Here is a 24222-nt window from a genome sequence, read left to right as displayed (position 1 = left end):
TGTTCTACTTTCTATACATATAGCCTAGTTAAGAAAACTGCAATATCATTCAAAGAGTGTAAAATGAAGTGTAAGTACTTTAGAGTATTATTAGTGACGTTCATTGTTATGGCTCATAATTTTCAGATATCTATCGAATGTGAAGAGGAAGAAAGATTGGGTTTGTTAGGTATAAAGAGCTTCTTTTTATCAAATGATAACACCTTCAAGAACTACAATAACCCTTTTGATTCTTGGGTTGGAGCTAATTGTTGCAACTGGGATCGAGTTAAATGCAATAACGATGATGATCTCACTTCTACTGCCCATGTGATTGAGCTTTTTCTCTATGACTTGTTGAGTTATGATCCTAATAACAATAGTCCAACTTCTTTGTTGAATGCTTCTCTATTTCAAGATTTGAAGCAATTGAAAACTCTTGATTTGTCTTATAATGGTTTCTCTCGTTTCACTGCAAATCAAGGTATGTGTATATTTATTTTCCTTCTTTCTTTCTTTCTTTCTCTTCCTATTCTTACATATTGTAATTTATTTCATTAGAAGGTAATTGATAATTAAATGTTGTTTTTCTTCCCTCTCTTTAGGGCTCAATAAACTAGAGACTTTAAATCTTACTCGGAATTATTTTGATAATCAAATCATTCCATCTTTGAGTGGGGTTCCGTCGATGAACAAGTTGGTGCTTGAAGCAAATCTATTAAAAGGCTCTATCACTTTACTTGGTTAGTTATCCAATGTGTAATTTTAATTAAATTTCACAATTATTTTTACCTAGCTTCATCCTGGATTCATACATATATATTTCTACGCCAAATCTCAAATCCAACTCCATAGATATAATTAGTTTAATCAAATTGAATTGAGATTCTCTTCCACATGTTAATTTTGTTTAGTTTTTTTTTTCTATGCTATTGTCAATCATAGGTTTGGAACACTTAACAGAATTGCATATAGGTGTCAATCAACTCAATGAGATGCTACAATTGCAAGGTATACTGTTTAAATATATTATATACATACTGCACCTATCTCTATATGCATTTCACCCAATTATTTAACTATATACTTAATTGTCATGTGCCAAAATCTTTATGCTATCTGTTAATTACTTTAAATTGCATTTTATTTTTTCTTACGTGACAAAATCATTTTTATGAATAAAGATACAATTTCCACTAGTAATATTGACAAATTTGAAATATATAAACATATTAGGTTTACCTTCAGTAGGAAAGTTACTAGTGAAAATTCTCGAACCTTACTTTCAATACTCACAAATGCTCACATAGATATTAGATATTGTAATGGCTATTTTAAGCATAGATGTATATGTTTATATTTATATTATATATGTGTGTGTGTCTATATATTGTTTTTCTAATTTGAAATGATGTTTTGAAAATCATATATTTTTCTGTTTTGTGTTGTTTAATTTGGTAAAAACAGGTTTAGAAAACTTGAGGGTGCTGGATCTAAGCTACAATAGATTGAATATGGTCCCTGAAATGCGAGGTAATAATGAATTGATATCAAATTGTGATTTTAGGTAATAACTAATTAGAGTTTGAAAATGACAATTTTTGCAGATTGAGTACTTATTGGTCGATGAACTTAATTCCAAATTATACCCAATTGGTATTTAAAATATTAGAAGTGTTGGATGATTCACTTGCCGGCCTATTTGCTATTACCACTTCTTCTAATATCAATTATTGAATATGTATCTCTAATAATGTAATATATATTTCTCTTCGACACAGGTTTAAAAAAGCTAAGAGTGTTGGATCTAAGTGGTAACCATTTGAATGGAACAATACAAGGTCATTTTCAATCTTGTGTTCATTCTTTGTGCTTCTCGTTTGTATTTGTTGTTGGTATCAAATGTCGAGATATTCTTTATTGTGCTGTGAAAAAAACTACATTGTTTTAAATCGAGAGAGAAAAACAAAACCTAACCTTGAAATTTTATATAAACAAGAAGAACTACTTTTCAAAATGATTTTTTGTTCTCAACTTTTGTAGAACAACATTTTTAGATTTAAAATTAATTTTATGTTATAAAAGCTTAGAATTGTAACCATTTCAATGATAGTCATTTCCAATAATTGTCATATTCGGTATAATGGTTTGATCAAAATAACTTAGCTGCTTGGCTTATCATACAGGATTGGATGGATTTTCAAGTTTGAATAAATTGGAGATTTTACATCTTCAAGATAATAATTTCAACAATAGTATCTTTTCATCGTTGAAAGGACTTATATCATTAAAGATTTTGAGTCTCGATGGTAACGAGGATCTGGGTGGCATTATTCCTACCGAAGGTAATTAGCATTTATCATATTTAAATTCATTTGACATTTATGTTCCATTTTCAATTTTTCTTTTTTCTTTTCTTCCCTTATTTGAATGTTTGGTTGTCCAGATATTGCAAAATTAAGGAGCTTGGAAATTTTGGATCTTTCTAACCATAATTATTATGATGGAGTCATACCTTTGCAAGGCACGTAAAATAGTATATGGTTATGAAAAAAAATAATGATTTAAGTTTCAAGTAGTGCTAATAGTGTTGTGTATATGTATTTTTTTGTTGTGATCACGGACCAGATTTGAAGAACTTGAAAGTATTGAATCTATCACACAATCAATTCAATGGTTCGTTACCAATACATGGTAAGCTCTTACAATAATTTGACGAATCCAACTCTTGTTTTTCACATTCTTGTTTTTATTCTAAATAAATGAAAGTGTAAGATTTTCATTTTCTAATGCAGGATTTTGTGAAGCAAACAACCTAATTGAGTTGAAGCTAAGAAATAATCAAATCAAAGGCGAATTATCAGAATGTGTTGGAAACTTCACCAAACTTAAAGTTGTTGATATCTCATATAATGAATTTAGTGGAAAAATTCCGACCACCATTTCAAAGCTCACATCAATGGAGTACTTATCTCTCGAGGAAAATGACTTTGAAGGCACTTTCTCATTCTCCTCCTTGGCGAACCACTCTAACCTTAGACACTTTCACCTATTAGGTGGAAACAATATTCGAGTGGAAACGGAAGAATTACATGAATGGCAACCTAAGTTTCAATTGGAAACCCTCTCAATGCCTAGTTGTAACCTCAATGACCAAACTGCATCAAAATTCCCAACTTTCTTACTCTCACAACATAAGTTGAAATATCTTGACCTTTCTCATAACCACTTGGTTGGACCTTTTCCTTTCTGGTTGCTACATAATAACTCTGCGTTGAACTCTTTGGATTTGAGGAACAACTCACTTTCAGGACCTCTTCAACTCTCCACACGAAACCACACTAGTTTGAGGCATTTGCAAATTTCAAGTAATAATTTTAGTGGTCAATTGCCTACCCATTTAGGTCTCCTTCTACCACAAGTTGACCACTTTGATATATCAAAAAATAGTTTTGAAGGCAATCTTCCTTCATCTGTGGAACAAATGAAGATGCTATGTTGGTTGGATGCATCAAACAACAAATTTTCTGGAGATTTACATATTTCTATTTTCGACAACACGTCTTCACTACAATTTTTGCTTCTAGCAAACAATTTCTTTAGTGGAAACATTGAGGATGCATGGAAAAATAAAAGAAATTTGACTGCACTCGATATATCCAACAACATGATATCTGGCAAAATTCCTACTTGGATTGGTAGTTTAGAAGGTCTTCAATATGTCCAACTATCAAGAAACCGTTTTGCCGGTGAACTTCCAATACAAATTTGCTCCCTTTTTGGACTTACATTGTTGGATATCGCTGAAAATCAACTAGTTGGTGAAATACCAGTTACTTGCTTCAACTCTTCTTCATTAGTTTACTTATACATGCGAAAGAATGAGTTTTCAAAACCTATACCACAAGGATTATTGTCCAGTACCGCCTCAATTTTGAAAGTTATTGATCTAAGCTACAACAACTTTTCAGGATATATTCCTAAATGGTTCAACATGTTTACAAGCTTGCAGGTTCTTTTGTTGAAAGGGAATGAATTAGAAGGTCCAATTCCAACACAATTATGTCAAATTACAAAAATAAGTATTATGGATCTTTCCAACAATAAACTCAATGGAACAATACCGTCATGCTTCAATAATATAACATTTGGGGATATAAAAGTAAGTCAAATGGACATTCCAAGTTTTAGTGATCTTGTGGTTACTACTGATACCTCGGATATTGATACTGATAATGGATGTGGCAATGTAAACATCTATAGTAGGATATGTTATATGTTTAACACATATTCATCAACAGTACAAGTGGAAGTGGATTTTACTACAAAACATAGGTATGAGAGCTACAAAGGGAATATTCTAAACTATATGTCTGGACTTGATTTATCAAGCAACCAACTAACAGGTGATATTCCTCTACAAATTGGAGACTTGGTACAAATTCACGCCTTGAATTTGTCTTACAATAAGTTGGTAGGAAATATACCAAAAGTATTCTCCAATCTTAAACAACTAGAGAGTTTAGATATTTCCAATAACTTATTGAGTGGGCATATTCCTTCTGAACTTGCTACACTCGATTATCTTTCTATCTTCGATGTGTCATACAACAATCTGTCAGGTATGATCCCAATAGCACCACACTTCACATATCCTCCGAGCAGTTTCTATGGCAATCCTAATCTTTGTGGATCATATATTGAAAACAAATGTTCAAGCCCGGCTTTACCAAGAGACAACCAATTATATGAAAAGTTGGAATTAGAAATAGATGATGGAGGATTGATTGATTTAGAAGCATTGTTTTGGAGCTTTGCAGCCTCCTATATGATACTACTGTTGGGATTTGTAGCAGTTCTATGGATAAACCTACAATGGCGGCAAAGATGGTTTTATTTTATTGAAGATTGTTGTTATTTGTTTTGTAAACTTACCTAAAATGTAAAAATGGAATTGTATAATAAATGAAAAGGAAAATAATTTTTCTTATTCAGCCCTCTTTCTTCTAATACAAGATGGAAAGTGTTCCCAATACAGACTTTGCAACCACCAATGGTGCAACCCAACCCATTCAAGGCATATTGTACAAAGTAAACCCCACCATTAAAGGACATTTGCTTTTCCTTATACTTCTATTTTTCCTTTTTCCTACTTCTTTTTGTTTTGGTATCAGTTTCCAAGTCAAGACATTTACTATTATATATTGAACATTCAATAAAAACTTTGCAAAGTCAAGTGTTGTAATTAATTAATTTAGTAGTCGTTTTCAAGGTCGGCTCAAGTTATGTAGTCATCATTATCAAACGAATAATGTGTACTACTTATTCTTTATCATCATATTTTAATTCTCCAATCAATTTTTATTTGACCAATCCATATATTCCCAATATCATTATTATGCAAACCCATGTATGTATAACCCATGTTTGTTTTTTCTTAATAATATTTTAATCATCTTCCCTCTTCCTCTTCTCCTTCTTCTTTACTTGTATGCATGCCTTCAAATACTTGAACAATCCACCATCTTCCTCTTCTTCTTCTCCTTTACTTCTTTACTTGCTAATACATACGTTTCTTTCCCCTTTATTTTGTGGTTTTTTAACTTTGGTATGAGATTTAGATTTAGTTTGACCATTTTTTTAAAAAATAAAAAATTGTATTTTTTTCACAGGTGCTTATATATATCTTATAAATAGCCTTCAAACCAATAATCAAAATAGTGTGAGAGCTTTATGAATTCAATCGTACTCAAAATTTTAGTTCCAATCTTTTGAAATTTGACTTAATATAATGGCTAAAGCCAGATTGAACGACTACAAAAATTTCAACCTTCTTCTATATTTGCTTATTTTTTACTTATTTTTTCTGCTTCAAAAGAAATATAATAAATCCACTTGGAAGATCAATAAATTTAAAATGATTATTCACACGAGATTTTTTTTTTAAAAAAAAACAAGCTAAGTTAAATTTGAATATTATGACTTACATGGTTAATTATGCTTACGTGAGTTTACTTGATTGAGTTAATCAAATATCTAACCAGTTTTACATGATTAGTACTTAATAATCTCTATTTTATGTTTAGATTTTTATAACAAAACGTATGTCTTATGGCTTCTCAATCTTTAATTTGAAAACTCTTAAAAAATTTCAATATTTGTTGAATTTAAACTCATCGGCTCATCATTTTGGTCAATTTATGATTTAATAATCCTATTCATAAATAATAATTTCATTTTTTAATAATCCTTACAGCTTATGTTATAGTCTCCTTTCCCCTACATGCCTTTCAATCACAAGCAAAAGATGAAATAATATAAAACTGTATTTATGTGGATATTTAGATGTATGTATTGAAAACAAAGTAAAGTTATTTCTAGGCTTATGATTGGAGACTTAATTAATAAGTGGAATGTTATAACATCTAATCACGAGTTTAGAAGAAGGATATAAATATCATATTTGAGTGAGAGAGAACTTAAAAAAAAATCTAAAGTTATTATTTATACTAACTAGACACATCTTTATTTTCAAAAGGACTCAAAGGACTCAGTTATAGAAACTACAAAGTTAAATACGTTTGGTTTGAAACAATTTTATTATGAGTGATATTCTACCAAGTATATGAATGGAAACAAAACACGAGTTGAAAGAAATCGTATTGATTTGTGGTGATAACTTTCACTCTTAGAAGTTGGAAATAGTTCGAAATAAGACAAGGTCTAGATAGAGCTAATAGATCGTGACCTTTTTTTTCTACTGATATATTGTTTCCAAGTCCAAGTTTTCATTATAACATATAGTAATCATCTAGTGATCTTCTGTTTCATTTCAATTTACTAATTTTAAAAAAAGGATGGTCCCTGTTCTACTTTCTATACATACAGCCTAGTTAAGAAAATTAAATTGCAATATCATTCAAAGGTGTAAAATGAAGTCTAAGTATTTTAGAGTATTATTAATGATGTTCATTGTTCTGGCTCATAGTTTTCAGATATCTATTGAATGTGAAGAGGATGAAAGATTGGGTTTGTTAGGTATAAAGAGCTTCTTTTTATCATATGATAACACCTTCAAGAACTCCAATAACCCTTTTGATTCTTGGGTTGGAGCTAATTGTTGCAATTGGGATCGAGTTAAATGCGATAATGATGATGATCTCACTTCTACTGCCTATGTGATTGAGCTTTTCCTCCATGACTTGTTGAGTTATGATCCTAATAACAATAATCCAACTTCTTTGTTAAATGCTTCTCTATTTCAAGATTTGAAGCAACTGAAAACTCTTGATTTGTCTTATAATACTTTCTCTCATTTCACTGCAAATCAAGGTATGTATATATTTAATTTCTTTCCTTTCTTTCCTTCCCATTGTTTACGTATTGTAATTTATTTCATTTTAAGGTAATTAATTAAGGTTGTTTTTCTTTCTTCCTCTCTTCAGGATTCAATCATTTTTCAAGTTTTGATAAATTAGAGACTTTAAATCTTACTGGAAATTACTTTGAAAATCAAATCATTCCATCTTTGATTGGACTTCCGTCGATGAACAAGTTGGTACTTGAAGGAAATCTATTAAAGGGCTCTATCACTTTACTGGGTTAGTTATCTAACATACAATTTTGATTAAATGTTACAATTATTTTTACCTAGCTTCATCCGGGTTTATATTTCTACACTCCAACTCCATAGATACTAATTTAATTGTATTGAATTGAGATTCTCTTTATTAGTTTCCACATGTTAATTTTGTTTTGTTTTTTCTATGCTACTGTCAAGGATAGGTTTGGAACACTTGACAGAATTACATCTCGGTGTCAATCAACTCAGTGAGATCCTACAATTGCAAGGTATACCGCTCGAATCTTACTCTCAATATTCACAGATCCTCACATAGATGTTGTAATGGCTATTTTAAGCATATATGTGTATATATATATATATATATTTATATATATTCTTTTTCCAAATTGAAATGATGTTTTGAAAATCATATATTATTTGATTTTTCTTCTGGTTTGTGTTGTTTTAATTTGGTAAAAACAGGTTTAGAAAATTTGACGGTGTTGGATGTAAGTTACAACAATAGATTGAATATCCTCCCTGAAATGCGAGGTAATAATGAATTGATATCATATTATGATTAATTGGTTTGTTTTGCATAACTTAATTAGAGTTGAAAGTGACATTTTTTTCTTTCAAACTCATAGGTTTATATTAATTTTGGAGCAATATTATTTTAAGGGAAAGACTTTAATTTGCAGATTGACTTATTGATTATTGATGAACTTCCAAAATTATATATGTTTTTTCTTTTTAATCTTATTCACATTATACCAATTGGTATTTAAAATATTAAAAGTGTTCAATGATTCACTTGCCGGCCTATTACCACTTCTTCTAATATCAACATAGATAAATAAATTCATCTTCAATATTTATCTCTAATGTAATGTATATTTCTCTTTGACACAGGTTTACAAAAGTTAAGAGTGTTGAATCTAAGTGGTAACCATTTGGATGCAACAATACAAGGTCATTCTAAATCTTGTTTGATTATTGTTTGTGCTTATCGTTTGTATTTGTCGTTGGTATCAAATGTCGATATTTATTGTACCACGGGAAAATCTACCCTCCTTTAAATTCGATGGAGAAAAACAAAAACTTGAAATTTAGGTAAGGAGATGAAGAACTACTTTCAAAAACACTTTCAGATATAAAATTAATTTTACATCTATAAAACTGTTAAAAAAGCTTAGAATTGTAACCATCAAAATTATTATTATTAATACTATTGTATCTTTAAATGTTAACTCTAACTAAAAATTATTATAATGATAGTCATTTTTGATAATTATCATATTCGATATAATGAGTTGATCAAATTAAAATAACTTAACTACTTGGCTTGTTGTACAGGATTGGAAGAATTTTCAAGTTTGAATAAGTTGGAGATTTTAAATCTTCAAGATAATAATTTCAATAATAGTATCTTTTCATCGTTGAAAGGATTTGTATCATTAAAGATTTTGAATCTCGATGATAACGATCTAGGTGGCATTATTCCTACCGAAGGTTAGCATTTATCATATTTAAATTCATTTGATATTTATGTTTCATTTTCATTTTCATTTTCTTTCTTTCTTTCCTTTTATTATTTAAGTGTTTGATTGTCCAGATATTGCAAAATTAACGAGCTTAGAAATTTTGGATCTCTCCCACCATAGTTATTATGATGGAGCCATACCTTTGCAAGGTACGTAAATAATATATGGTTTTGTGAAGAAAAAAAATTAATGACCTAAGTTTTTGAAGAGAGATGACTGAAAGTAAAGGTGCTAATTAATGTTGTGTATTATGTGTTATTGTATTTTGATTTGTTGGGATGATGAAGCAGATTTGAAGAAGTTAAGAGTATTGGACTTATCATATAATCAATTCAATGGTACACTACCAATCCAAGGTAACTCCCAATGCAATTATAGAGAATTATTTTTGGTGATCTAATCTATCATTTATAAGACTTTAGCTTGTGGTTTAAGATGGTATATAGTATATATATAGGAAGAAGTTGGTAAAATATATATCACTTTTAAAAGTAATAAAAAGAACCTTTTCTTTTACTAATTTACAAATTTTAGCATTACCATTTCTTCCATAACTTTAACATTTCAATTGTAATTCTTTAAATTTTAATTAATGCAAGTGTACTCATAGTTATATTCTCATAATTTGAAATTATCTATTACAAAACTTTGACATCACCACTGGCTAATAGGTGGGTTTGGGTTTGGGATCAAAACTCTTAACCTCTAATTGATAGTAAGCTAATGGTGGTAGTGAGCTAATGGTGATGGATAACACTTTTCAAATTTTAATTTACCTTCATTCATTGGCGAATTAAACTCTTAAAATTCGGTAGCATAGATCGTTAACTTATAACCCATTTCAAGGGTATAATTGTTGAGTTAATTGAAACTCGAGAGGATCTTTTGTGAGTATTTTCTTTGGTTCGATGAAATTGGGAATCTGGATACCAAATATATTAATGAGATGTTTGGATTAGTAATTTATAACTTATTCTAAGTTATATATACTCATATTCACAGAAGTAAAGTAAAGTGTTATTTGCTTCCTTTTGTGAGAATTCTAAGTTTATAGAGTAATGTGATTATTCAAGTAAAAAAAATCAAATGTTTCATATCTTTCGAAAACTCACTAGTTTATGTTAATTTTCTGATGCAGGATTTTGTGAATCAAATAGTCTATTTGAGCTGAATATAAAAAACAATCAAATCAGAGACAAAATTCCAGAATGTATTGGGAACTTCACTAATCTTAAATTTCTTGATGTCTCACGTAATCAATTAAGTGGAGAAATTCCAAGCACAGCCATTGCAAAACTCACATCAATTGAGTACTTGTCTTTTCTTGACAATGACTTTGAAGGCTCATTCTCGTTCTCTTCCTTGGCTAACCACTCAAAACTTTGGTACTTCATGCTATCAGGAAGTGATTACGTTGGAAACATTATTCAAGTGGAAACTGAAGATGAACCTCAATGGCAACCTACTTTTCAATTGGAAATTCTCACACTGAAAAATTGCAACCTCAATAAGCAAGCAGCAGCTGCATCAAACGTTCCTAGTTTTTTACTATCACAAAATAAGTTGATATATATTGATCTTGCTCATAACCATTTGACTGGAGCATTTCCTTTTTGGTTGTTACAGAATAACTCTGAATTGGTGCACTTGGATTTGAGTGATAACTTACTTACAGGGCCTCTTCAACTCTCCACTTCCATCAACAATTTGAGAGTTATGGAAATTTCAAATAATCTTTTTAGTGGTCAATTGCCAACCAACTTGGGTTTTCTTCTACCAAAAGTTGAGCACTTCAACCTATCAAGAAATAATTTTGAAGGCAATCTTCCTCTATCTATAGAACAAATGAAGAGTCTACACTGGTTGGATCTATCCAATAACAACTTTTCTGGAGATTTACAAATTTCTATGTTCAACTACATTCCTTTTTTAGAATTTTTACTTCTAGGAAGCAACAACTTCAGTGGAAGTATTGAGGATGGATTCATAAATACAGAAGGATTCTCTTTGGTTGCCTTGGACATATCCAACAATATGATATCAGGCAAAATTCCTAGTTGGATTGGTAGTTTAAAAGGCCTTCAATATGTCCAAATATCAAAAAATCATTTCGCAGGTGAACTTCCCGTAGAAATGTGTTCACTTTCTCAACTTATAATCTTAGATGTTTCACAAAATCAATTGTTTGGTAAAGTGCCTTCCTGCTTCAACTCTTCATCCTTGGTTTTTATATACATGCAAAGGAATTACCTCTCTGGATCTATACCCCTTGTGTTATTGTCTAGTGCCTCAAGCCTAAAAATTCTTGATCTCAGCTACAACCACTTTTCAGGACATATTCCTGAATGGTTCAAGAATTTTACAAGCTTGAGGGTTCTTTTGTTGAAAGAGAATGAGTTAGAAGGTCCAATTCCTCAACAACTATGTCAAGTTGAAGCAATAAGTATGATGGATCTTTCCAACAATCGACTCAATGGATCAATACCTTCATGCTTCAATAATATAATGTTTGGAATCATTAAAGGTAATCAAACTACTCTAACTTTTAAACCTCCTGGAGTCACTACTTATTCTATTGGAGATGATCCTAATGTTCAAGATTGTGGCCCCTACGATAGGTCTTGTCCTTCAACTATGCTTTTACCTATAATTGAAGTCAAAGTGGATTTTACTACAAAACATAGATCTGAGAGTTACAAAGGGAATGTTCTAAATTATATGTCTGGACTTGATTTGTCAAATAACCAACTAACGGGTGATATTCCTTATCAAATTGGAGACTTGGTACAGATTCATGCTTTGAATTTCTCTAACAATAATCTGGTAGGACATATACCAAAAGTATTATCCAATCTTAAACAATTGGAGAGCTTGGATCTTTCCAATAACTTATTGAGTGGAAATATTCCTCCTGAACTTACTACACTCGATTATCTTTCTATCTTCAATGTGTCATACAACAATTTGTCTGGTATGATCCCAACGGCACCACACTTCACATATCCTCCAAGCAGTTTCTATGGCAATCCTTATCTTTGTGGATCATATATTGAACACAAATGCTCAACTCCTATTTTACCAACAGACAACCCATATGAAAAGTTGGAATTAGAAGTAAATCATGGAGGATTCATTGATTTAGAAGCATTCTTTTGGAGCTTTGCAGCCTCCTATATTATACTTCTCTTGGGATTTGTAGCAGTTCTATGTATAAACCCACAATGGCGACAGAGATGGTCTTATTTTATTGAAGATTGCTGTTATTTCCTTTGTAAAGCTTACCTAAAATGTAAAAATTGAATTGTATAATAAATTAAAAGGAAAATAAATTTTCTTATTCAGTCCTCTTCTTCTATTACAAGATGGGAAGTGTTCCCAATACAGACTTTTGCAACCACCAATGGTGCAACCCAATCCATCAAAAACATATTGGACAAAGTAAATCCCACCAATGGGCTATCTAGTTTCTTTTAAAATAACTTTTGATTTTTTTAAACATTTCTTAATCTTAGTTTCATGAGATCTCTCTTAGCTTCTAGAAAAAATTAAAAGTCCCTTCCGTCATACCCCATTATCAGAAGCTCACATATACAACTATATTAATGATTGTTTTTCATTTTGTTTTATAATTTTCATGTAATTCTTATTGGAATGTTTGCGTGTACCAAAGGTTTCCTGGAATCTCGAATTATTTCTCTGCTGAATTTGGTAGAAGATGTATGAACTTGTTTTGAAGAAAGTATATGTTATATATATATCCCGAATTGATTCATTTAGTGAACGTGTGATATTATTTTATTAGTTTTCAGTTATGATTTTTGTATTAAACTTTGTCATGTTACTTTCATAGGTGTTAAATATTATTTATTTTGTTTAATGCAAAGCCCACATCACCATTTTGTTATAAATGTTAACAAAATTAAATCTTAACAGCAGGGACTAGTAAGACTACAACAGAATTTGTATTTGAAAGTTTAGAAATCAAATATAGTTTTAGTTCTTGAAGTTTAGGTTACGTTGCATTTGACAGCACTAGAAGTCACTCGCCACTTACTTTTTGTTGAGTGATATATACTTATGGACAGAAAAACTATGATTTTTTTTTTTAATTCCCTACCTCTCTTCTAATTCCTTTATTTCTCTCTCCTTCTTCCTTGTTCCATACGTTTAAGAGAGAGAATTCCTGTATTTCTCTTCTACCTTATCCCCTACGCTTGAGGTTGAGAGCCTTCAAATGTTTGTATGACTTTTCCTCTCTCGTTTCCTCACGCTCACTCTCACTCTCACACATTGTGAATTGGTAATATCAACAAAAATATTGTTCTTCATTTCGAACTTGAAATTTGGTCATCTGTAAGTCATTTGTTTCATGCATCATATTTTCAACTGCAAAGAGCAAAAATATTTAAAAAGTAATTTTCCAAATAGAACAAAAAGCAAAAAACGAAAAAGTTATTAAATGGAGTGTTTGTGACTGAATATTTAGATATATGAACTACACTCTTAACTTTGAATGTACCGTATTTTTTTTTTTAAAACACGTCCAAAATATATTTTTTTATATTACTTTCCAAGTCAAAAGTCCCTGATTTATATTGAGTATTCAATAATAATATGGACCATTTCGGCGAGTTTATCACGTGTGGCATCTAGCTACTGTGATAGTTATTGATTGAAAAAGTAGGAGCAAAGAGGTCGTAAATGGTCATGAGAATGCTTGACAGTAAAGCTAGTTGTTCTATGACATCAAATTCAGGGGAGCATACCTTGTTGTACGCATGTGACGGGTTCAGTGCAGAACACTCCAAGATGTAGTATTAGGAAACTTTGAATGACTCTGTACAACATTATACTCTTTTTATGTGATCTGCAGACAGTTGACAAGTATCATGCACTCATAAACTATTTCATAAGGCAGTAAATGATCTCTTTCTATAGGTTTGGGATTCCAATTGTAGATAATGTGTTATCGAACTGAGTCATCGATTCTCAAGTGTATTCTAATTATTATTTTTGTTGTTGTTACTCCAGTTATTAGTCTAATTGTTGTATTAAGTTACCAAGTTAATTGTTGTGTGCTTTTGTTTCCAAAGTCGAAATCAAGTTAAGGGGTTTCTTTTTTTGGAGTAAAATAGGGGTTGAGAATTTTCTTCTTGATTTAGGTGGTTTGTCAAAATGTCTCAAACATCATTCAAGTCAATAGTTTTCTTTTTAAAAAAATTATTTTATAATAGGAGTGGGAGATTCCAAACCACACACCTATAAAGATATATGTTTAGTTGGACTATGATTGTTTTGCCAATCAAAATCAAGCTTCTTAAAGTATACGTTGGGATAATTTGAAAAAGAAAAATTGTATATAAATAGGGAGGCAAGTGAGTATGGAATTTAACAGCATAAAGCAAAAGACCTCATAGTTTTGAGATATGTTTTAGGTGTTGTGTTGTGGAATAATGGAGTACTGGAAGGTAATGGCCGTGAAATGGCTATCACTAACATTATTAACAACTGTAATGATCTTAGTGAGTGATTTGCAGGTTTGTAATGGATGTGTTGAGGAAGAAAGATTGAGTTTGTTGCGTATCAAGTCCATGTTTCTGTCCTACAAAAATAATTCCATTGATCACTACTCGGAAAATTATGATGATGATCCATTTGTTTCATGGGATGGAAGTAATTGTTGCAATTGGGATAGAGTTCAATGCGACACTTCTGGCACTTATGTCCTCGGCCTCTTGCTCGACAGTTTGTTGCCGTTTCATTATCATTTTCGCTTGGAAGGAAATGATTATCCTTTGTTGAATCTTTCTTTATTTCAAAATTTTAAAGAATTAAAAACTCTTGATTTAGCTTATAATGGATTCACTGATTTTACCGAAAATCAAGGTATGTGATCAATTATTCACTAATTTACGTGATTTTCTAATCGTATATATATGGTTTCATTATTCATAATTACTAAACATTACTTTCTTCCTCCCACAGGATTCAATAATTTTTCAAGTTTCAACAAGTTAGAGACTTTAAATCTGTCGGTAACCCATTTTGGAAATAAAATTCTTTCATCTTTGAATGGACTTAACTCGTTGAAGACGTTGAGGCTTAGTGGAAATAGGTTGAATGGGTCTATGACTTTACTTGGTTAGTTGTTTCTTTCATTAAACCATATCTTTTCTGATTACTCCTCCACTCTTATTGCTCTAGATTGCAGTGCTTTTACTTGATTTGTTCATTCGGTATCTTTGGACTTACTTCTATAGCCCTTTATATTGATATCTTGTGCTTCTTTGAATGAAATATATATGGAAGCTTTTTTAAAAAGTATTATCATTATTGTTGTTATTTTATTTATTTAAGATATTCATGGTCTTGGATTTCATTTTTCCATTTGTCTTGTGTTTGTTATATATATATTTGTGTTTGTATCAGGTTTGAAAAACTTGACATTGTTGGATCTTAGTTTTAATGATTGGAAAGTCTTTCCACGATTACAAGGTAATTACTTATATATGGTGTGTAATTAAAAGTGATTAAGGGCCACAATTAATATAGACTAAATTGTAGCAAATATATAAAAGTATAGGAACTGTTGTAAAATATATCAATGTCTATCAAGTTTACTAAAAATCTTATTATGTTTTGAAATGTCCAATTATAATTGTATATTAATCGAGTAAAAAAAAGTTAAAAAAAAAACAAAAACAAAAGTGATTAATTTTCAATTGAATCCTAAGATCTTATTAAGTACTAAAATTTAAAATATAATTATAGGGACCAAGGTCTCTCTCACATGGTTTTCAATTATATTAACATTTTTTCTTTTTGTTGTGATGCATAGGTTTGAGAAACTTGAGAGAATTAGATTTAAGTTCCAATGAAATGCAAGGTAATTAGTAATATTGAAGTTGAATGATAAATTAAGACTTGAGTATATTTGAATTGGTTTTGTACATGTTTAATATTGTTGTATTTTTAGATGTTAACATTAATTAAAAATCATTACAATAATAGTCAATTTCAATAATTATCATGGTTTTGATCAAAATAATTTAACTACGGGATTTGTTCTACAGGATTTCGTGGATTTTCAAGATTAAATAAGTTGGAGATTTTAAATGTTGAAGATAATAATTTCAACAATAGTATCTTTTCATCGTTAAAGGGACTTATATCATTAAAGATTTTGAGTCTTGGAGGTAATTTTGGCCTACATGGCATTATTCCTACGAAAGGTTAGAATATATATCACATTTAAATTCCTTTAGGCATTTATGTTCCATTTCCATTTTTTCTTTCTTTCTTTTATTCCATTATTTGAGTGTTTGATTGTCCAGATATTGCAAATTTAAGGAGCTTGGAAATTTTGGATCTCTCTAACCATAACTATTACGATGGAGCCATACCCTTGCAAGGCATGTAAATAATATATGGTTATGAAAAAAGAAATAATGATATAAGTTTCAAGAGATAATTCAAAGTAGAGCTAATAATGGTGTGTATGTGTGTCATAATTGTGATTTTTGTTGTGATCATGAACTAGATCTGAAGAACTTGAAAATATTGAATCTATCACACAATCAATTCAATGGTTCGCTACCAATACAAGGTAATTACTATTACAATAATTTGAGAACGGGAGGAGGATTCCAACTCTTGCTTTCCACATTCTTGATTTTATTTTAAATCAATGAAGTTAGTTTTTCATTTTCTAATATGCAGGATTTTGTGAAGCAAACAACCTAACTGAGTTGAAACTAAGAAATAATCAAATCAAAGGCGAATTATCAGAGTGTGTTGGAAACTTCACCAAACTTAAAGTTGTTGATATCTCATATAATGAATTTAGTGGAAAAATTCCAACTACCATTTCAAAGCTCACATCAATGGAGTACTTATCTCTCGAGGAAAATGACTTTGAAGGCACTTTCTCATTCTCCTCCTTGGCGAACCACTCTAACCTTAGACACTTTCACCTATTAGGTGGAAACAATATTCAAGTGGAAACAGAAGAATTACATGAATGGCAACCTAAGTTTCAATTGGAAACCCTCTCAATGCCTAGTTGTAACCTCAATGACCGAACTGCATCAAAATTCCCAACTTTCTTACTCTCACAACATAAGTTGAAATATCTTGACCTTTCTCATAACCACTTGGTTGGACCTTTTCCTTTCTGGTTGCTACATAATAACTCTGCGTTGAACTCTTTGGATTTGAGGAACAACTCACTTTCAGGACCTCTTCAACTCTCCACCAAAAACCACACCCGTTTGAGGCATTTGCAAATTTCAAGTAATAATTTTAGTGGTCAATTGCCTACCCACTTAGGTCTCCTTCTACCACAAGTTGACCACTTTGATATATCAAAAAATAGTTTTGAAGGCAATCTTCCTCCATCTATGAAACAAATGAAGATGCTATGTTGGTTGGATGCATCAAACAACAATTTTTCTGGAGACTTACAAATTTCTATGTTTGACAACACATTTTCACTACAATTTTTGCTTCTAGCAAACAATTTCTTTAGTGGAAATATTGAGGATGCATGGAAAATTAAAAAATATTTGCTTGCATTGGACATATCCAACAATATGATATCTGGCAAAATTCCTACATGGATTGGTAGTTTAGAAGGTCTTCAATATGTCCAAATGTCAAGAAACCATTTTGTAGGTGAACTTCCAATACAAATTTGCTCCCTTTTTGAACTTACAATGCTGGATGTCGCTCAAAATCAACTAGTTGGGGAAATACCATTGACCTGCTTTAACTCTTCTTCATTGGTTTACTTATACATGCGAAAGAATGAGTTTTCAAAACCTATACCACAGGGATTATTGTCCAGTACTGCCTCAATTTTGAAAGTTATTGATCTAAGCTACAACAACTTTTCAGGATATATTCCTAAATGGTTCAACAAGTTTACAAGCTTGCGGGTTCTTTTGTTGAAAGGGAATGAATTAGAAGGTCCAATTCCAACACAATTATGTCAAATTACAAAAATAAGTATTATGGATCTTTCCAACAATAAACTCAGTGGATCAATACCATCATGCTTCAATAATATAACATTTGGGGATATAAAGGTAAATCAAACAGACAATCCAAATTTTAGTGATCTTGAGGTCGCTTCTGATACCACCTCAGATGTTGATACTGATAATGGATGTGGCAATATAAACATATACAGTAGGATATGTTATATGTTTAACACATATGCATCAACAGTACAAGTGGAAGTGGATTTTACTACAAAACATAGGTATGAGAGCTACAAAGGGAATATTCTAAACTATATGTCTGGACTTGATTTATCAAGTAACCAACTAACAAGTGATATTCCTCTACAAATTGGAGACTTGGTACAAATTCACGCCTTGAATTTGTCTTACAATAAGTTGGTAGGAAATATACCAAAAGTATTCTCCAATCTTAAACAACTAGAGAGTTTAGATATTTCCAATAACTTATTGAGTGGGCATATTCCTTCTGAACTTGCTACACTCGATTATCTTTCTATCTTTGATGTGTCATACAACAATCTGTCAGGTATGATCCCAACAGCACCACACTTCACATATCCTCCGAGCAGTTTCTATGGCAATCCTAATCTTTGTGGATCATATATTGAAAACAAATGTTCAAGCCCGGCTTTACCAAGAGACAACCAATTATATGAAAAGTTGGAATTAGAAATAGATGATGGAGGATTGATTGATTTAGAAGCATTGTTTTGGAGCTTTGCAGCCTCCTATATGATACTACTCTTGGGATTTGTAGCAGTTCTATGGATAAACCTACAATGGCGGCAAAGATGGTTTTATTTTATTGAAGATTGTTGTTATTTCTTTTGTAAACTTACCTAAAATGTAAAAATGGAATTGTATAATAAATGAAAAGGAAAATAATTTTTCTTATTCAGCCCTCTTTCTTCTAATACAAGATGGAAAGTGTTCCCAATACAGACTTTAATTTTGAACCACCAATGGTGCAACCCAACCCAACCCTTTTTTCCTTTTTCTTTTTACTTTGGTATTTGTTTCCAAGTCAAGACATTTATTATTATATATTGAATATTCAATAAAAGGTTTGCAAAGTCAAGTCTTGTAATTAAATCAATTTCGATGTCGTTTTCAAAGTCGGAACTCAAGTGATGTAGTCATCCTTTCAAGTCAACATTATCAAACTAATAATGTGTGTTCTACTACTTCTTCTTTATCATCATATTTTAATTTTCCAATCAATTTTTATTTGACCAATCCATATATATCCTCAACATCATTATTATTCAAACCCTTGTATGTATAACTCATGTTTGTTCTTCTTTATCATATTTTAATCATCTTCTCCTTCTTCTTTTACTTTTTGTATGCCTTCAAATTCTTGCACAAACCACCATTAACACAAGCTCTGAGTTTGAGAGAAAATTTCTATATAAACACTTAAAAAGTGATGAATTCAAATGTACGGTAGTGATGTTTTTTCACACTCATTAGTTGAAGTTGTTTTGGAAAAGAAAAGAGAAGAGATTTCACCCACGTGTATGTTCAAGATTATTTTCAACTTAAGTGGCCTCTCCTAGCTCATTCATACCTTTCAACCACCTCCTTTCAAATTGCTTTGAATGTGATGTAAAATTTTTAGCATAAGGCAAAAAACCTCATCATTTTGGTGGTGTCCAATGGAGTCCAAGTTGATGGTGAAACGCTTATCACTAACACTATTATTATTATTATTGATTTTTGTGGGTGAGTTGCAGGTTTCTAATGGATGTATTGAGGAAGAAAGATTGAGTTTGTTGCATATGAAGTCCATCTTTTTGTCCTATGATATCCCTCACGTCTTCCATAAGAGTCCATTTCCTTCATGGGTTGGATCTAATTGTTGCAATTGGGAAAGAGTTAAATGCGACACTTCTGGCATCCATGTGGTGGAACTCTCGCTCTATGAGCTGTTTTCTGATGAACATTATCGTGGTTTGGATGAAAACTATCATTTGCTCAATCTTTCTCTATTTCAAAATTTCAAAGAATTGAAAACTCTTGACTTAACTTATAATGCATTCAACGAAATTACTGGAAACCAAGGTACGTTATCTGTTCTTGATTCATCTACTTCTTAATTATTTATTTATATATGGTTCGATCATTCCTAATATAAGTAACTAACACATATTATTATTGTTTTTCTCCTTCCACAGGATTCAACAAATTTCCAAATTTCAACAAATTAGAAATTTTAAATCTTTCTGGAAATTATTTTAGAAATAAAATCCTTTCATCTTTGAGTGGATTTACCTCGTTGAAGAAGTTGTTGCTTAATAACAACGAGTTAAATGAATCTATCACTTTACTTGGTTAGTTGTTTTGTTTATTTAAAATACTCATCAATATACACATGTATTTAGAACCTTCAGTATCGATATTAAAAAAAATTAAAAGAGCTAAAGTTTCTAATGATATAATTAGGTCCTAACATAGTTTCTTTTCATATATACAATGTAATGTGTAGGTTTTGAAAACTTGAGAGAGTTAGATCTAAGTATGAATAGATTGAATGGGACACTTCAAATGCAAGGTAATTAATGAAGCTCAAACTTCTTTTACAACTTAATCTTCACTATTATTATTGTATATTGAAAAGTATATTAAAATTTGAAGTTTTTGGAACTAACATGAGCATTATTATTTGAGTTATTATTGTACAGGGCTAGATGGATTAGAGATTCTAAATCTTGAATATAATGGGTTCAAGAACACCAATATTTTTTCATCGTTGAGAGGTCTTGTATCATTAAGGATTTTGAAGCTTAATAATAATGTTGACCTGGGAAGCACTTTTCCCACACAAGGTTAGAAGTCTTGAATATAATATGTTCAACCTTAGTGCGTATCTCTTTTTTAATTCTTTTTTTGATAATATATTTGATTATTGTCCAGATGTTGCAAAATTGAAGAGCTTAGAAGTCTTGGATCTTTCATATGATAGTTTTTATGATGGAGTAATACCCTTACAAGGTTTGTAAACATGTTCAAACTTTATGGATTTGAAGATCAGCATATGAAATTATTTAGTCCATATATGTTGTCATATGCAGTCTTGAGTTAGAGTTTGAATGAAAGTGGAAGTTTGGGAATTGGAAGGCGAGAAATGACTTACTTTTTAAAAAAGTTATAGCGATTATGTATTTACTGGAGTTCATGTTATTTGGCCTACAACATTTGAGAGTTGTTTTTCTGTTTCTTGTTGATTTTTTAGTATATGATTGACTATGTACCTTATTAATTATCTGTTATATGCCTTTTAATCCAAAATCGCATCTAACATATTCCTTTAACATGAAAATTCAGAGAATACTTTTCTTCTCTTTGTAAGATGTATTCTCCAAACTTTGTAATTTTCAAGAGAGAAGAATCTAACTAGAATTGATGTTGGCTCTCTGTTTTTGTTTTCTTGATCGTAAACTAGATTTGAAGAACTTGAAAGTATTGAATCTATCATATAATCAGTTCAATGGCTCGCTGCCAATACAAGGTACGTAAATCACTCTTTTACAATAATTGATAATTGGAGGATTCCAACTCTTGTTTTTATTTTACTTCATTGCTCTTAAAATCCACAGAACATACTGATGTAATTTGGTAGTTTCTATATATAGATAAATGGTATATAAAAGGTAAAAGAAACAGTAGTATACTACATAAATATTATTAAGAAATATGAATTTAGATTGCTTAGTTTTAACTTTTGATTTCTTTTAGAGTTTAAGAAACTGAATCATTGAGATTGTTGATTTTCTTTATGCAGGATTTTGCAAATCAAAAAGTCTAATTGAGTTGAATATTAGAAACAATGAAATTAGAGGTGAATTTCCAGAATGTATTGGAAACTTCACTGGTCTTAAACTTCTTGATATCTCATCTAATCAATTCAGTGGAAAAATTCCAAACGCAACCATTTCCAAACTCACATCAATTGAGTACCTATCCCTTTATGAAAATGACTTTGAAGGTTCTTTCTCATTCTCCTCCTTAGCTAACCACTCTAACCTTTGGTATTTCAAGCTATCAAGAAGAAATAATACTGGAAACATTCAAGTGGAAACAGGAGTACATGAATGGCATCCTACTTTTCAGTTGCAAATTCTTTCACTGCGTAGTTGTAACCTCAATAGCCAAACTGCATCAAAAATCCCAAGTTTTTTACTCACACAGCATAAGTTGAAATACCTTGATCTTGCTCATAACAACTTGGTTGGACCTTTTCCTATTTGGTTGTTACAAAATAACTCTGAATTGAACTCTTTAGATTTGAAGAACAACTCACTTTCAGGAACTTTTCAACTCTCCACTTCGAACCTCAATTTAAGGTTTTTGGAAATTTCAAGTAATCTTTTTAATGGTCAATTGCCAACCCACTTGGGTCTCCTTCTACCAAAAGTTGAGTACTTCAATATTTCAAGAAATAGTTTTGAAGGTAATCTTCCTTCATCTATCAAACAAATCCATTCCCTACGTTGGTTGGATGTATCAAACAACAAATTTTCTGGAAATTTTCAGATTTCTACGTTCTACAACATGCCTTTATTACAATCTTTGGTTCTAGCAAACAACAATTTCAGTGGAAGCATTGAGGGTGAATGGAATCTCTCATTTTTGACTGCATTGGATCTATCCAATAATATGTTCACAGGCAAAATTCCTCGTAAAAACATTGGTAGTTCAAATCTTGAATCTATTCAATTATCAAGAAACCGTTTTGTAGGTGAACTTCCAAAAGAAATTTGCTCCCCATGGTTACTTACAATCCTGGATGTGTCTGAAAACCAACTAGTTGGTGAAGTACCTTCCACCTGTCTCACCTCTTCAACTTTGGTTTTCTTATACCTGCAAAAGAACGGGTTCACAGGACTTGCAGCACATGTATTATTGTCCAAACCCACAAACTTAAAAATTATTGATCTAAGCTACAACAACTTTTCAGGACATATTCCTAAATGGTTCAACAAATTTACAAGCTTGCGGGTTCTTTTGCTGAAAGGGAATGAGTTAGAAGGTCCGATTCCAACACAATTATGTCAAAATAGTGAAATAAGTATTATGGATCTATCAAGCAATAAACTCAATGGAACAATACCTTCATGCTTCAATAATATAACATTTGGGAACAAAAATTTTGGTTCGACTGAGGTCACTACTTATCCCATTGTTATTAATGAAGGTTTGGGCGATAGTTGTGTTTGTGAAAACCACTATATTGGGATGTGTTGCAACCCTGTAAGTATACCTATAATACAAGTAATTGTGAATTTTACTACAAAACAAAGGTTGGAGAGTTACAAAGGGAATATTCTAAATTATATGTCTGGACTTGATTTATCAAGCAACCAACTAACCGGTGACATTCCACAACAAATTGGAGACTTGAAACATATACGTGCCTTGAATTTCTCTCACAATAAGTTGGTAGGACATGTACCAAAAGTATTGTCCAATCTTAAACAATTAGAGAGCTTGGATCTTTCCAATAACTTTTTAAATGGAAGTATTCCTTCAGACCTAGCTACACTCAATTTTCTTTCAACCTTCAATGTGTCATACAACAATCTGTCGGGTATGATCCCAACAGCACCACACTTCACATATCCTGAGAGCAGTTTTTATGGTAATCCTTATCTATGTGGATCATATATTGAACACAAATGTTCGATCAGCCCTGTTTTACCTACAAACAACAAATTCGTAAAGCTAGAAGAAGATGGAGCATTCTTTGACTTAGAAGCATTCGGTTGGAGCTTTGCAGCCTCATACATCACACTATTGTTGGGATTTATAGTGGTTCTATACATAAACACACAATGGCGTCAAAGATGGTTTTATTTTGTTGAAGATTGCTATCATTATTTTTATAAGTGTACTTAGAATGTCCCCATTCAAACTTGGGAACTTTTTCTTGGATGTTGATTACTGTAATGGAGTTGTAGATGTATTCTTTTCTGCAACAATGCAATCACTTGTTTATCTTCCCTCAAATGACAATTTGATGCAAAAAGTATATAAATGTGTGATTGTATTAAAATGTGAATTCAATTATTTCAAGCTAATAATTCAAATATATGATCAACTATTGGAACCC

At 31.1% G+C, this 24222-nt stretch overlaps 5 protein-coding genes across 6 annotated transcripts; all 5 read left to right on the top strand.

Annotated features, from left to right (window-relative positions):
- LOC105434406 (receptor-like protein 9b) lies at positions 1 to 2935 on the top strand. Its single transcript, XM_031888542.1, has 8 exons — positions 1 to 463; positions 585 to 722; positions 925 to 990; positions 1447 to 1512; positions 1761 to 1820; positions 2166 to 2324; positions 2426 to 2673; positions 2775 to 2935. Exons 1-7 carry the CDS (start codon positions 64 to 66, stop codon positions 2509 to 2511), a joined length of 975 nt encoding a protein of 324 aa, XP_031744402.1. The 5' UTR covers positions 1 to 63; the 3' UTR covers positions 2512 to 2673; positions 2775 to 2935.
- Positions 2936 to 2938: 3 nt separating this feature from the next.
- LOC116405268 (receptor-like protein 15) lies at positions 2939 to 5187 on the top strand. The gene is made up of 2 exons (XM_031889249.1): positions 2939 to 4869; positions 5154 to 5187. Exons 1-2 carry the CDS (start codon positions 2939 to 2941, stop codon positions 5185 to 5187), a joined length of 1965 nt encoding a protein of 654 aa, XP_031745109.1.
- Positions 5188 to 6794: 1607 nt separating this feature from the next.
- Positions 6795 to 12428, top strand: LOC105436283 (receptor-like protein 15). Its single transcript, XM_031888496.1, has 9 exons — positions 6795 to 7311; positions 7425 to 7580; positions 7765 to 7830; positions 8027 to 8095; positions 8456 to 8515; positions 8900 to 9055; positions 9159 to 9236; positions 9378 to 9443; positions 10226 to 12428. Exons 1-9 carry the CDS (start codon positions 6912 to 6914, stop codon positions 12385 to 12387), a joined length of 3213 nt encoding a protein of 1070 aa, XP_031744356.1. The 5' UTR covers positions 6795 to 6911; the 3' UTR covers positions 12388 to 12428.
- A 2064-nt stretch (positions 12429 to 14492) lies between these two features.
- Positions 14493 to 19296, top strand: LOC101204106 (receptor-like protein 15). Its single transcript, XM_031888651.1, has 8 exons — positions 14493 to 14973; positions 15073 to 15228; positions 15517 to 15582; positions 15926 to 15973; positions 16161 to 16319; positions 16422 to 16499; positions 16628 to 16693; positions 16807 to 19296. The coding sequence occupies exons 1-8, from the start codon at positions 14541 to 14543 to the stop codon at positions 18951 to 18953; spliced, it is 3153 nt and encodes a 1050-aa protein (XP_031744511.1). The 5' UTR covers positions 14493 to 14540; the 3' UTR covers positions 18954 to 19296.
- A 187-nt stretch (positions 19297 to 19483) lies between these two features.
- LOC101204344 (receptor-like protein 56) lies at positions 19484 to 24138 on the top strand. Of its 2 annotated transcripts, XM_011661217.2 has the most exons (7): positions 19484 to 20174; positions 20288 to 20443; positions 20599 to 20664; positions 20795 to 20938; positions 21027 to 21104; positions 21556 to 21621; positions 21895 to 24138. In XM_011661217.2, the coding sequence occupies exons 1-7, from the start codon at positions 19769 to 19771 to the stop codon at positions 24006 to 24008; spliced, it is 3030 nt and encodes a 1009-aa protein (XP_011659519.1). In that variant the 5' UTR covers positions 19484 to 19768; the 3' UTR covers positions 24009 to 24138. The 2 variants fall into 2 exon arrangements, with proteins under 2 accessions (XP_011659519.1, XP_031744512.1); XM_031888652.1 differs by lacking the exon at positions 20288 to 20443 and having other exon boundaries at positions 19486 to 20174.
- The last annotated feature ends 84 nt before the right edge of the window (positions 24139 to 24222 follow it).

The sequence above is a fragment of the Cucumis sativus genome, chromosome 7, assembly GCF_000004075.3.
Source record: "Cucumis sativus cultivar 9930 chromosome 7, Cucumber_9930_V3, whole genome shotgun sequence".
NCBI lineage: Eukaryota > Viridiplantae > Streptophyta > Magnoliopsida > Cucurbitales > Cucurbitaceae > Cucumis > Cucumis sativus.
This window is presented reverse-complemented; position numbering and strand designations above follow the sequence as displayed.